This window comes from Peromyscus californicus, unplaced genomic scaffold (assembly GCF_007827085.1).
Source record: "Peromyscus californicus insignis strain IS unplaced genomic scaffold, ASM782708v3 Scaffold_12__1_contigs__length_115047231, whole genome shotgun sequence".
NCBI lineage: Eukaryota > Metazoa > Chordata > Mammalia > Rodentia > Cricetidae > Peromyscus > Peromyscus californicus.
The window spans coordinates 67,380,838-67,395,895 of record NW_026294413.1 but is presented as its reverse complement, the minus strand read 5'-3'; the positions used below and the strand labels follow the sequence as shown (position 1 = coordinate 67,395,895).

The 15,058-nt window shown below is 41.2% G+C and overlaps 2 protein-coding genes across 6 annotated transcripts in view; one reads left to right on the top strand and one right to left on the bottom strand.

Moving 5' to 3' along the window:
• Rnf17 (ring finger protein 17) overlaps positions 1-14,446 on the top strand; it is a 123,806-nt gene extending 109,360 nt beyond the window's left edge. Inside the window, 6 exon segments of the mRNA XM_052733126.1 lie at positions 1,261-1,317; positions 3,549-3,665; positions 5,580-5,748; positions 7,090-7,225; positions 9,994-10,183; positions 12,417-14,446. Coding sequence (XP_052589086.1) covers positions 1,261-1,317; positions 3,549-3,665; positions 5,580-5,748; positions 7,090-7,225; positions 9,994-10,183; positions 12,417-12,515 — 768 coding nt within the window. The 3' untranslated portion in view covers positions 12,516-14,446.
• Positions 14,447-14,549: 103 nt separating this feature from the next.
• Cenpj (centromere protein J) overlaps positions 14,550-15,058 on the bottom strand; it is a 40,103-nt gene continuing 39,594 nt past the window's right edge. For all 5 annotated transcript variants that reach the window (XM_052733127.1, XM_052733128.1, XM_052733130.1 and 2 more), the window contains one exon: positions 14,550-14,940. In XM_052733127.1, the coding sequence (XP_052589087.1) occupies positions 14,748-14,940 (193 nt within the window). In that variant the 3' untranslated portion in view covers positions 14,550-14,747. The remainder of the gene's footprint in view (positions 14,941-15,058) is intronic.

The window sequence follows — 15,058 nt, the reverse complement described above, 5'->3', positions numbered from 1 at the left end:
ACTCAAAATATGGTGATCTGAAATTGAAAATGTTTTGGGTGCCAGAAGATATATTGAATGCCAGCGTGCAAATTTTAGCTGGGCATGATGGAGCAGGCCAACATTTTCAGGTAGAAACAGGAATGCTATTAGAAAATCAAGGTCTTCCTTAAACTACATAATGAGCTCAAGGTCAGGCTGGGCTACATGAGACCCTCACTTTGAAAATAAAATGGGATTTTTATCTTGATTTTTAAAGTTTTATTTTTTTAATTTTTGTTTATTGTGTATTAATGTTTTGCCTGCATCTATATATGTCGACCACATGCATGCCTAGTGCCCCACTAATGTCAAAAAGAGGGTGCTAGATCCCCTGGAACTGGGGTTAAAGATGCTTGTGAGCTGAGGTGGGTCTCTGTAGGTATCAGACAGGGAAGCAAACTGCACAAAGATAAGAATGAAAACCCAATGCAGATTGACTTCATCAACTTGGATCAGACTTTGGGGAGTCTAATGCCAGGTTCATTGTCAGCATATTTAAAACACAGTTCAATCTGGGAAAAGGTTTCCAGGCAACAATCAGTCCAATCAGTCCAATTCCATGTACACAATAAAGCTTAAGGTGTGACTCCATAGAGACTCTTTTACAAAGTACATGTGACCATGCGGGTGGGTTCTATAGCTTAAAGGCTTAAGTCTAGTGTGGCCTCTGACCAATAGCATAGCGGTCAGCAGGTCATAAAGTACATGTGACATCTCCCCTAAGGATGGGTAACAGTCTAGGTAGGGAAGAGTATGAGATAATCTTTCTGGGGAATTTGGGTGAGATCTGCCTCTATAGCAAAAAGTGGATAAGGTCTGCCCCCACAGAGAACAAAAAGGCCACCAGATCATTAACAAAATCCACTCTCAGGTTTCTGTATGCAATGCAGATATTTGGTTTTTATCTCCTCCATTGAAGAGAGACACCCCTGTATGATTAACATTCCTAATTCTCTTAGTGCTTTTTCTGTGAGTACAAGGACCTTTGTGTCCCCAACAGTGAATTGAACCCAGGTCTTCCACAAGAGCAATTGCTTTTAGTGGCTGAATTATTTCTCAGCACTAGGGTGGCAGAGGCAGGCAGATTTCTGTGAGTTTAAGTCCAGCCTGGTCTACAAAGTGAATGCCAACATGACTTATATATCTAGTTTTTGTAAAGTACAAAAAATGCCTTAAAGAAGTATTTTGTTAGAAAATAAAAGTTGTTTTTAACTGGTGAATGATACTATATTATTTCAGAAACCAAGAGGTCAGAATAAAAAATATGAAGATGAAAACTGGAAAATAAGATTTGAGGTAAGTTACAACCCAGATATTTTGGAAACTTTCAGCAATAGAAAGCATCTAATACATAGCCAACAAGCTGGCTTAGCTGGCAAGGGCAATTGGCAAGGGCTCTTGCTGCCAAGGCTAACACCTGAGTTTGATCCCCAGAGCCAAGTAATGGGAGGAGAGACCTGGCTCCCACAAAAATAAAGTGAGAAAAAAAAAATTGAGACAGGGTCTCACTATGAAGCTGTGTAGACCAAACTGGCCTCAAACTCACTAAGATCCACCTATCTCTGCCTTCCAAGTGCTGGTATTAAAGGTGTGTGCTACCGTGTCCAGCCACAAGCATTACTTTAAAATAAAAAGAGCCCGGTGGCGGCGGCGGCGGCGGCAGCGGTGGTGGTGGGGCACGCCTTTGATCCCAGCACTCAGGAGGCAGAGTATTGCACAAATCCTAAATGGTATTATAATAAAAACCCGGAGCCAGATATCAGGGTGAAAGTTGAAAGATCAGAGAAGCAGAGCAAGCCACCTCTTAACTCACCAACTCCTCAGCCTGCAAGAGCCTGAAAGGACCTGAGTTCCTGTCTCCTCCTGCCTTATATTCCTTTCTCTGCCCAGCCATATCACTTCCTGTCTCAACTTTCCTAGTGCTGGGATTAAAGGTATGTGCCACCGTATCCAGCCACAAACATTACTTTAAAATTAAAAGAAGAGCCAGGCAGTGGTGGGGCACGCCTTTGATCCCAGCACTCAGGAGGCAGAGTCAAGTGGATCTCTTGAGTTTGAAGACAGCCTGGTCTACAGAAGTGTTCCAGGACAGTCAGGGAGGGCTACATAGAGAAACCCTGTCTCAAAAAACAAAACAAAACAAACAAAAAAATTAAAAGAAAAAAATCCGGAAAATTTTCTTTCTCATGTAGCCATTTCATCGAGCTACAGTTTACATACTGTAAATCCACTGTCTTCAAATACATGAGTCATTGGGTTTTAATACTTACTGAGTTTGGCAGCCTGCACTACTAAATCAAGAACACTCCAAAAAGAAACCTACCTACCATAGGCGTTCTCCATCCTTTCCATCCTCAGCCTTTGGTCACCACTCTGTCTTGTCTCTGTGGATCTTTCTGTTCAGTGAAGTCAAACAATATGTGGTCCTGTAGCCTTGCTTTTTCCTTGATCTTTTCTTTCTTCTTAAAATAATACTTTTCATTTTTCATTACATTTATTTATTGGGGGTGGGGCATGTACATACTGTATTTCAGACACAATATTAAATAGTAATGAAGTAACCTACAAATTTGAATGTGATGGCTTTTTTATTTTATTTATGTTACTGCATTCCTAAAGAGAAAGATATTGCTGGTCTTTGCAGAAAACCTGCACCCATACCGTGTATATGTACTCCTTAACTGCTGACTCCCATGATCCTCTTGAGAATCCTATGTGTTTGTTTTTCCTTGTACTTCATAGGAAACTTAGGAACTTCTTACCTTCTCAGTGACTAATTTACCTCTTGTGAGCATTTTGTCTGTTATTTTAGTTTCCTTGCAAAGTAACTGCATGTAAATGAATGCTATAGAATAGCAGACTAGCGCCCGCCCCCCCCCCCACCATGGATGCACACGCCTTTAATCCCGCACTTGGGAGGTAGAGGCAGGCTGATCTCCTAGAGTTCCAGGCCAGCCTGGGGTACACAGTGAGACCTGTCTCCCAAAAAAAGGTGTATGTGTGGGGAGTGTCACCCACTCTGCCGCAGCACCCCAATACCACTCTTTAGTGCAGTTATTGTGAGCACATGCCAACAATCTTCTGTGTCTCCACTGTGGATCTACATCAGTAGACATGCATACTGTTGTTTGTTTAAAGCCTTTTTAAAACTGAGCAATAAGTGGGCGGCAGTGGTGCATGCCTTTAATCCCAGCACTCAGGAGGCAGAGCCAGGCGGATTTCTGTGAGTTCGAGCCCAGCCTGGTCTACAGAGCGAGATCCAGGACAGGCTCCAAAACTACACAGAGAGACCCTGTCTCGAAAAAACCAAAACAAAACAAAACAAAACAAAAAACCTGAGGAATGAAAGAATGCTGAAGACGATGAGTCACCCCACTTTGTTCTTGCTGCTTGAAAACCTTTTCTGTGGTGTTCAGTACATAGGAAAGCTTGGTTTCTGGTAATTAAAATAAGTTAGCACCATAATGAAGTTTTGTGTTAATTTTCATGATTGCCATTCTGAAATTTAATTTTTTATGATGTTTTAGGAATTGCTTTTGCCTGAAATGGAGGCTCCCATTTTACCCCCGTATCTGTCTTCATTTCTACCTCCACCAGAGGAGCTGTATGCTGTGCAAGTGAAGCATATCATCTCACCTGATGAAGTACGTGTCAGGCTGCGAGACAGTGCTCACATCTGTCCTTTCTCCATCTTCTGAGCTGTAAACGGTGGGATAGATGACCTCTACTTAGCTCCATTCTGTCAGCTCTTCAGATATTTGGTGACCTTCAGACACCTGGTGTTTCTTAAGCACCTACTGATTTCCTAGGGTTGTGTTCCTTTATTTACATATATTTATGTGGATTGTTTAGATTTTTTAAATTTAGATTTATTTAATGTTATGGATTTTGCCTGCATCTATGTATATGCACCACATGCATTCCTCCTGCCTGTGGAAATCAGAAGAAGTCCATCAGGTCCCCTGGAATTCGAGTTAGATGGTTTTGAGTCATTGTTTTGTAGGTGGAGGGAATCAAACCCAGGTCCTCTGCAAAAGCAACAGCTGCTCTAAACTACTGAGCGATCTCTCCAACCCCAACCCCAGATTATTTTTAAAGTGTATTTATTTTTAATTTATTATACATATATGGGAGTCGTGCTTCAGAGGTCAAAAGAGGTTGTTGCAGATTCTTTGTAACTGGAGTGACAGATGAATATGAACCAACACATGGGTGTTGGGATCGAACCCAGGTCCTCTGGAAGAACAGCCCTCAGTGCTCTTAACCACTGAGCCATCTCTCCAGCCCCAAATGTGTAGCCCAATTGAGCATATCCTACTTGCCTGATTATTTATGTTTTTAAGGTGGATCTTTCCCCCTCTGTGAAATATTGAGCATCTCACCCTTGTATCTCTTCCTGCACTGAACTTTAATGCTCTTTTCCCTGCTCGGTTTTCTGAACTAAAGACATTTCCCACACTGTCTATTCACTATGTTTGGCTGTCTTCCTCTCTAGAAGGTAAGTCCACGAGAATGGTGGTATAATCTCTTCTCCATTATAGCCTCAGAACCTTGAAGAATATGTAGAATAGTCAGTTGGTAACTGTTGATTAAATAAATGCACTAAAGAAAATTGAGTTGATGTTCCTGACTGACAAGAAGGTGAGGAAAAAATGGCAAGTAGCATTGGCAGCCCCTTGCCTTCACAAAGTAAACCAGGCAAGGGAAGGGTTTGCTGCCTAATTTCACATTTTGTATAACTACCATTGGGTTATATAATTTTGTGTTATTTATTGCTAGATGACAAATTATTCCAAACTTAGCAGCTTGAAACAATATATATGGGGGCTGGCAAGATGACTCCGTGCATACAAGTGCTTGCCACCAAGCCTAATAGTCTGAGTTCAATCCCTAGACCCCAGAATCCACATGGTGGAAGAAGAAAACTGACTCACAAGTTGTCCTCTGTCTTCCACACACCTGCTCTGTTACCCATGTGCCTCCCCCACAATAGAAATACATGTAAAATAATTTTTAATTAAAAAATGCACATGATGGTCAAAAACCAGATAGATGCTTAATTAAGTCTAGCTCAAGATCTCATTGTGTTGCAGTGAAGATACTGATGGGGACTATAAAATCTACTTCTAAAGAGTCACATTGCCAAGTGTGGTGACACATGTCTGTAATTCAAACTCAGGGGGTAGAAGCAGCTAGTTAGTGGTTTGAGGCCAGTATCAGCTACATGACACCCTGTCTCAGAACAAGTAACTATTGATAGGACATGTCCAGAAGGCTCACTGCTGGCTTTGGGGCCCTTTCAGGGGACTGCTACAAGCACCACTTCATACTTCCTGGAACACATCCGTCTCTACAACCAGTCTTCACAACCACACTCCTACTTCAGTATAGTCTCTTGGCTACAAGATCAGTGTGGTGGGACACAGAGGGCACTCCACAGGGCCACGGAACAGGAGGCAGGGGCCACTGGGCCCTGGTTGGAGGCCACCTGTAAGTGAACTCAGAAATGACAGAATTTGCAAGGCTGTTTTTCCTTCTCTCCTGCTGCTCCCTTGTAGGTATATATTTGCCTTGACTCTGTGGAAAGCTGTGCTCAGTTTAACCATCATGGTGACACAGATGACAGTGGAATCAGTTGGGAATCTGAATCAGAGAACCTGGAAGAAGCACTGCAGAGATTTAACAAGAATGTGGAGACCTTCCCTCCCCTGACAGACTTTAGCTCAGGTATGCTCATGCTAAGTGCCCAGGATCTTGGTGAGATTTGAGATTGCCTTTTATCCAATGGGCCAGGGCGCTAGCTCGGTGGATCATTTACAATGTTAACTGGCATTTCCTCTCCTCAACTTCACGTGTAGGATTTCTAAATTCTAAAGACACCCGTTTTCTAGATTAGTAAGGTGACCCAAGTCAGATAAGTAACGTATCACTCCTGTGGGGACAGTTTCACTCTGCAGAGTCGGATGAGCTGGAAATTAAGGGTATAAGAATGATTTTTTTTTTTTTTAAGTTTGAGGCTTTACCACTAGCACTAATTGTGAAAGTTGACTTTCAGACTACAGTGGTAATGACATTAAGTACAAATCACCTGCCTAAACTGACAGCTTTTGAGGTAGGTGCTCAGGCTGTGATGATTTATCAGGATAAGTTAAAATTCTTCTATTTTTCTTTCCAGTCTGTTCTTCACATCTTTATTAAATATCCATGATTCTCTTCTGAGGAAAATTTACCCACTTGCCATTAACAGTCCCTGAATACCAAGAGTGTCGGCACATTTTTCCATGTGGGGCATAAAGCTGTTTTTATTCTTGGTCTGTTGCATATAAGAATATGTTTAAGCAAAGGAAAAATTATATCAGTTTAACTTCTTGACTGATTTAACTTTAATCTCCTGATAGGCCATAACTTAGTTTGGCTGGTAACTTCTTACAGTTCCTTTTGCTTGTAATGTCCTTCCCTCAGACTGTCTATCATAGTTAAAGTCTCTTGCTCAGCTTTCCCCTTATTGGAGGTCTTCTCTTAACTCTCCCAGCCTGAAGCAGCATCACCCTCCTCACCCTGTGACAGAAGCAATACCACTCAGGTGCACAGCAGTGATTGGAAGGGCACTGTGCACTTGGTCTCATAGTTACCAATGAGTGTAAGAGGAAACTCATCAGGTGGGGTTTGTGTGTACACAGACTTCCAGTCCAGAAGGAAAAATCCTTCCTCATTCATACCTCCAGGGAAGTCCTAGTTGGGGCTAGGGCTTTGCCCATGCTGAGCAAGTGCTCTTCCAATGAGCCCCATGCCCAGCACACCCTTGGCAATGTGACCTTATCTGTTGGAAATGGAACAGGAACTCTGAGGATGGGCCAGAGCCTTTCTTCAGAATATAATCCTTAGACATTCATGAGAAAAGTTGATAAATGTAGGCAGAAAAGAAGAAGCCATCACAAGGCTAGACACTCAGTCTTCAGTTCTGTGTGGTGACCATATGTTATACATTTATTTCCTTGTACTTTTTGTATTACAGTTTTTGGAAGAAAATCAGTTTTATGATTTGTTCCCTTTTTTCTGCCTTTCCAGAAATGCCTTGCCTCGCAGAATATGCTGATGGTTTGTGGTATAGAGCAAAGATTGTTTCCATTAAAGAATTTAATCCTTTATCTGTCCTAGTACTATTTGTTGATTATGGGTCCACAGAGAAGCTCACAATAAACAGGTAAAGGGGAAGAAAAATTTGAATAAAATGCTTTTTAAAGCATATTTATGTACATGGGGTATATATTTCTGTGGGGATGTGTGTGCCTATGCAGAGGTCAAAGGTCAATATTGGTATCTTCTGTTGCTCTCCACCTTGCTTTATGAGACAGGGTCTCTAACTGAGCTTACTCTCCATTTCAACTCGATTGGCTGGCCAGCAGGCCCCCAGGATCGGTTCTGGGGTCACAGGCTCAGCTGTTTACATGAGTGCTGGGGACCCAAACTCTGGTCCTCACACTTCCATGGCAAGCACTTTACTCATTGAGCTGTCTCCCAGGCCTAAATAAGGAGTCTTGGTTTTTAAACAAAAAAAGTTATTTTAAAGTTGTTTATAAATTAGGAATTTTGGGCTGGAGAGATGGCTCAGAGGTTAAGAGCACTGACTGCTCTTCCAGAGGTCATGAGTTCAATTCCCAGCAACCACATGGTGGCTCACAACCATCTGTAATGAGATCTGGTACCCTCTTCTGGCCTGCAGACATACATGCAAGCAGAACACTGTATACACAATAAATAAATAAAATCTTTAAAATAAATAAATAAATAAATAAATTAGGAATTTCTTCATTCTGGCAATACATTATTATGAAAATACCTCTTGATTCTAAGAGCCTGGAACTCTTGCTGGACCTCACAGCCAGAATTATGATACACATTATGAGGTTGTTAAGACTTGAGACTGCTATGCAACTGTATACTCAAACTGCATGTTTAACCTGCCTTAAAGAGACAAAATAGCTGGGTGGTGGTGGTGCACACCTTTGATCCTAGTAGAGGCAGGCAGATCTCTGAGTTCCAGGCCAGCCTGGTCTACAGAGTGAGTCCCAGGACAGTCAGGACTACACAGAGAAACCCTGTCTTGAAAATCGGAGAGAGACAACAAAAAAACCAACCTTACTTGCGTTGGGTTTCCCAGGTAATCAACTTTTACAACCTAAGCTAATGCAGAGCTTTAAATTGTGTACTCTTCCATGCCTCCGACTCAGAAAACAATGTATGTGTGCTATGAGAAATCATTTGTTGAAACAAAAAATAGGTTGAAAATCAACCTTATAAAAATGAACATCTATCATATATGTTGAAAGCAACATACAGATGTTGCTTTATAGTGTTTGTTTATTATTTGTGCCAGTTGGGATGGGTTGGAGTCAGTAAGGTTTGATCCTTGACAAAATTCTGTTAATTTCTGTAAGGCATCCCTCATTTCATTCCCATGTGATGCTTTCTGTGCTGTTCAGTAAAAGAGGGAGCACACCTTTGTTAAGGATACACAGAGACACAGGGACAGACAGATTCATAAGACAGCATTCAGGCAGGCACATACAACAGACAGAGGACAGAGACATGAAGTACATGGAGTAGAGGATTCAATCTGGGCTCATTCTTGGTTAAAGTTCTCCAAGGGAAAGTGCTTTTCTTTTCCTTAATGCAACACTTACTTTATTGGTGACTAGGTTTTGCACTAATGCATTCAAACTGATGCATTCATTAATTTTACATTTATTTTATGGGTTGTGTTTATGTGTGTGCACACACATGCCACAGTGCATATGTTGAGGTCAGAAGAAAACCTACAGGAGTTACTTCTCTCCCTCACCACATGGGATCCTGGAACTGAACTCAGGTCTCAGGCTCCTCAGCAGCAAGCCCCCACCTGCTGAGCCATGTCACCAGCCCAGATTGAGAATTTTTAAAATATATCCATTTTGTTATTTTTAATTGTGTGTATGTATATGGATTTATGTAAATTAATATAGGTATCAGAAGAGGCCACAGGTATCAGATCCTCCTGGAGCTGGACTTACAGGTAGTTGTAAGCCACCAGACATGGGTGCTGGGACTCCAAATTGGGTCCTCTGCAAGAGCATTATATGCTTTTGACCACTAAGTCATCACTCCAGCCCCAAATTTGGAATTTTTAATGTAGATTTTTATTTTGATAAGACAGGTATAAAATTTACCATCTTAGTATTTTAGATGTACAATTAATTGACTTCTAAATACATCCACAATATTGTTCAACTTTACACTTTGCATTTCCAAAACATTTGGAAATGGTACTGTTGCTATGGAGAATCATATATGGAAGTTCCTTACAAAGTAAAATAGAGTATGTGGTCCAGCAATCCATCTCTGGTATATATTCCAAATTGAAAGCAGAGGTAAATCAATCTACATAGAAATTCTGCCCATTAAATAGTCATGCTCCATTTCACCCTCAGCCCACCCAATAAGCTCCTTTCTGTCCCTTCTGGTTCTATTCTTCAAGGTTCATCATGTGGCATATGCCACAGTTTGCTTCTGAAGGCTGCTGTGTGTGTCTCTGTCTCAACTTTAGACATCCTTCATGGGGTGACACTGGCTGCTTTTACCTCTTCCTGTTTATTGTGACAAGGCTGTAATGAACATGAGTATATAGGTACCTTGTTGAGACTCTGCTTTCAATTTGGAATATATACCAGAGATGGACTGCTGGACCACATACTCTATTTTACTTTGTAAGGAACTTCCATCTACGATTCTCCATAGCAACAGTACCATTTTACATCACTAACAGTGCCTACGGGCTTCGGTTTTTCTGACTTTTCTTGACTGCTCCTGGGGTCATCTTTGCAAATTCCAGTGTCATAAAACTTTTCTCTTGTTTCCTACTGAGCGCGATATAGTTTAAAATATGAGATTTGAATTGTGGCATTGTGATCATTTTATCAATCTCTTTTCTAACAGACTACGTCAGATTCCTGTTCAGCTTATGCAGTATCCAGCCCAAGCCATAAAGGTTCTCTTGGCAGGGTTTAAACCACCCTTAAGCGACTCAGGAAAGGCAAGAATACCATACTGTCCCAAGTGGAGCATGGAAGCATTATGGACTATGATAGACTGTCTCCAAGGAAAACAACTTTATGCTTCCTCTGTGGTAATTACCTATTTTAAGTAGCTAAATTATTTTAAAGCTATTTCCATAAGACCTACTAACTTTGTAAAGTTTTGTTTCTGCTTAAAAATAATAGTTAAAGCATATAAAGCTACATAGACTATAGAAGTTAAGTCTTAAGGCTAGTTAAATGTTTTTATTGGGGGCTTGGGATGGAACTCAGTGGAGCACTTGCCTCACATGCACAGAACCCTGGTAAAACAAGTGTGGTGATGTACACCTGTAATCCACCATTCAGGCTATGCAAGCAGGTGGGTCAGAAGTTCAAGGTCATCACCCTGGGCCCTGTCACACCTACCAAAGAAAAAAGTTAGTTTTAACAAACTGTATTATCCTAAAGTGATACATAATGATTAATATAAAATAATAAAGATGCATATCCTATAATCAAAGAACTTTCAAGTTAATGTAAAACAGACATGCATAGCATTAATCAGAGGTAGGATCAAAGTACAGTAGAAGTATAGGTAACTTTGTAGGCTGGGGAGAAATGTAAGAAATGATTATTTCATCTGAAGAGACCTGGAAAGGTGTTTAAGAAACTTTTTAGTAGGCACTCAAGTAACTCACTAAGAAAGTGTGCCCAGAAAGTGACAGACAAGCTGCATCCTGAAAGCTGAGGAGAGCTATGGTCAGAGGGGCTGGAACTGTAAGGTGTCTAGACCTGTATCAAAACTCGAGGTTAGGGGGCTGGAGACGTGGCTCCGGTTAGGAGCACACACTTGCTGCTCTTGCAGAGGGACTCAGGTTTGGTTCCCAATGGCTCACAACTACCCCTGTTCCTGTCAGATGCCCTCTTCTAAGCTTGGTGAAACTGTATACACACTGTGAACTTAGATACATGATGCCAAAGTACTCATACACATAAAGATAGATTAGTTTAAAAGATTAAAAAAAAAAACAACAAAAAAAATCTCCAGATGGTATCTAAAGTAGCAGACCTTTCTTTTTTTTTTTTTTTTTTTCTTTTTTTTTCTTTTTTGGTTTTTCGAGACAGGGTTTCTCTGTGTAGCTTTGTGCCTTTCCTGGATCTCCCTCTGTAGACCAGGCTGGCCTCGAACTCACAAAGATCCGCCTGGCTCTGCCTCCCGAGTGCTGGGATTAAAGGCATGCGCCACCACCGCCCGGCCAGACCTTTCTTTTTAAGCTTAGCATACTACATAGTAGTATCCCACAGGCAAGCAGCAACCTTGTTAATATCCAACAGGCAAGCAAGAAGTTGTTTTGCATAGTATTCTAGAACTGGAAAGTTTTTATACACACACACACACAAAAAAAAAAAAAAAACCTATTTCTGGGTTCTGGCTTAATATTATAGAACCCAGGACTCCCAGACCTTCTTGACACAGCCCTGAGCTGGGATGGTGATGTAGAAGGTACCTTTTGGGTTACCCTTGGTCTTTATGACTGGTTCAGGTCCACCTGCTTCCCTCCTTCGTGTTCTCTGCCAGGTCCTAGGACGAAGAATCATGCACACTGCCTTCCACAAGAATGAGTTCATGATGAGACAAAGCTATTACTAGAAAATGCTTTTGGAAAACTCCTGTTATATATCATGCTTGCTGTACATAGTCTAGACAGGGTGTTTCTCAAGAAGGCAGTGAAAATATAGACAAGCTAAGTACTTACTACAAATACTGATTTCTTCACCTCTATGACTAACAGCCAAATTTTAGTTTATGCAGATATAGTGTATGGTGTATCAAATGTAAAGGTACTTTAACAGATACAATGTTATGAAAGACCATTGATTCTATCTAGGCAGGAGAGACTTGAGGTTTCATTAGCTTTAATAGAGGAGGAAAGTGGAAAGAATAGGGATTTAGCAGGAAACTATCAAAGATGCCCTCTAAAGGTAGAGTATAAATTAGTCTTAGGTGCCTTTCTCCCTAGTCAAAGCCATGGAGGAGGGCAAGGGCAGCCAAGACAGTATTGTGTTTTATTTGCTGGTATTGGTTTTTTGTGATCTTCCTGCTTCTGCCTTCTGAGTGTTAGGATTACAGGTGTACTTTTTTGATGGCTGAATTTTGTTATTGTTATTGTTTGCTTGTTTTTGAGACAGATTTTCTCTGTGTACCCTTGGCTGTCCTGGAACTCTCTCTGTAGACCAGGCTGCCCTCAAACTCAGAGATCCCCCTGCCTCTGCCTCCCAAGTGCTGAAATTAAAAGTGTGTGCCACCATTGCCCAGCTGATAACTCTATCTTTTAATTTTAGGCCCAAGCACCAGAACAAATAGTGACATTATATGAAGATGAACAATACCCAGTTCATATGTCCTTGGTAGAAATGGGGCTTGCAGATAAAGATGAATGATGTAAGTGTGCATACTTGGTCACCTATTTAGTCAGCATATGTGTGTCTACACATGACCGCTATGGCAGAGATTAAATGCTAAATTGCTTATGAAAGCATCTCAGATATTCTAATTTCTCAAAAGATGACGTTCTACAAGAACTCTTCTCCAGATTTTGTCACTCTAGGCCTTTCTGCCTCTTGAACACCATTATGAATGACCCCTTGTATTTGTAAACGTGGTCGGGAATGGCTGTCATGGCTGCCCTAGTACTGATGGGAATGGGGCAAGTCAAACAGGACAGTAGGCACCACAAGTAACTTATGCTCATCACCAAGTAGCAGGCATACAGAACTACTGGGGGACCCAGCCAGCTAGCCAGTGGTTCAGCTAGACTTGAATAAAGCATAAAGGCAAGTCTTACAGGAACGTTTTCTGTTTTTCAGGTGTGCAAGAGCACCTGTAGCTGCCCAGAAGAAAGTTTTCAGTTAGATTTGTGCCATTTCAGGTTTGACTTTAACTTGCTCTGCAGTGGCATCATTTTTCCTCCTTTAGTCTTACTTGTTAAATTGTTAAAGAATGTTTTCTTTGAAACATTTTTGTTTTTACTATAATTTCAAAATAAAATTTAGGCACATAGAAATTTTAGTTCATGTTATTAATTAAGGTTTTACTTAGGAAATATCAGAACTGTTGATGGTCCTGCACTGTCTCACCCCATCAGCCCCAACTCCCTTACAGAGGTGAGTGTGCCTGAGCTATAGTTACATACGTCTTTGTGATTGAGCTGCGTGAGTCTGTAGGAGTGAGCACTGTGAAACCCAGGTACCATTCCCACTGTGGCTCTGCTGTGTTGGTGGCACCTCTACCACACTAACCTCACTGCCCATCTGAGTCATGGGCTTACTGTTAGGTGCTCAGGTGGCTACTGGCTTTGCTGTTCTTCTCAGTTGCAGTCTCCTCTAGGCCCTGACACGTGAGAGGTTTCCCCTATATTTGCACAGTAGTGGGATTTGCTGGGTCAGGGGGTTACTTTTGAAAAAGTAGTTACACATTCCTGAAGATGGCAGTTGACACCTTTTCCTTTGAAGTTTATGTCTTACTTAAAAATTCTTCCACAGCCTAAAGTAATATATATATATATATATTTTTGTTATTGTTTTTCCCATTCTGTTTTTTTCTTTTCCTTTTCTTTATTTCTGGTTTTTCAAGACAGGGTTTCTCTGTGTTAACAGCCCTGGCTGCCCTGGAACTGGCTTTGTAGACCAGGCTGGCCTCCAACTCACAGAGATCTGCCTGGCTCTGCTTCCCAAATGCTGGGATTAAAGGTGTGTGCCACCGCTTCCTGGCTAGCCACATTCAGTTCTTAAATCACCTGGAACTGAATTTTTTAATGAGTAATGGTCAATATATCGTCCTTTATAAATTTGCCCTTTCTTGGAGTATAGCTTGCTTGTGCTGCCTACCACCTCTCGGGCAACAACATGAAGGCTGTGATGTGTTCACACCAGCTACTTCTGTTCTTGACAAGTTATGCAGCACCTTGGCTGTAACTGCTTTCTCCTAAGACTCTTTACGACTTGTAATATGTTTCGGCCTGTTTGTGTTCATCTCAGTTCATGAGTCTTTGTAGTAAACGACAGTTTTCATTTTAGTATTGGCTGCGTGATATTCTGACACACACTTTCTGGGAAGTCCACATCCTGTGGCTGATGTGCCTGTGGAACAAGTATCTAATACACTTCTTTTACTTCTTACTGTAAAAACCTGCACAAGCCATGTGTGGTGGCACACAGCTTTAATCCCAGCACTGGGGACACAGAGGCAGGTGGATCTCTATGAATTCAATGCTAGCCTGACCTACAGAGCGAGTTCCAGGCTAGCCAAGGCTACACAGTGGGGCCCAGACTCCAAAACACAAGAACAAAAAAGCAAAGATGTTAAAAAAAAAAAGTACAGTTTATAACAAAGTAATAATGATTTCTCTTCCTAATTGTAGAAAGACACATATGCTAGAGGAGCTGCTTTTGTTTCAAAGAATGTAAGATGGAAGAAACTGTGTGGTAAAACTTTAATTTTAAAAATCAAACATAATCTTTTACATTTAGACACATACACACACACACACACACACACACACACACACACACACACACACACTATAAATTAAACAACTGAACACACAAGAAACGTACGTACTCTGAACAGAAAAACCACTTAGTGTTAGTTCATGATTAATCCCACGAAGATCTTTACAATTCTGTGTCCATTAGAACATTACCATCTTTGTCCTTCACTCTAACTCGGCCAGATGTATACTTTGTCTCTTGATGACCGTTTGCATAGACAGTTTTAACAGTCCCATCTGGATACTCTCGTCTCTTGAACTGGGCAGTATGGAGCTCTCTTTGGCCATTATTAAACTCTATGATTTTGTTGCCATCACTGTAAAATTTAAACCAGAATATTTCTTAAAAACTCTATCAACAGAACTAGGCATAGTGGTGGGTACATGACTGTAATACCAGCCCTCAGGAGGCTGAGGGTAGGAGGACTGGGAGTT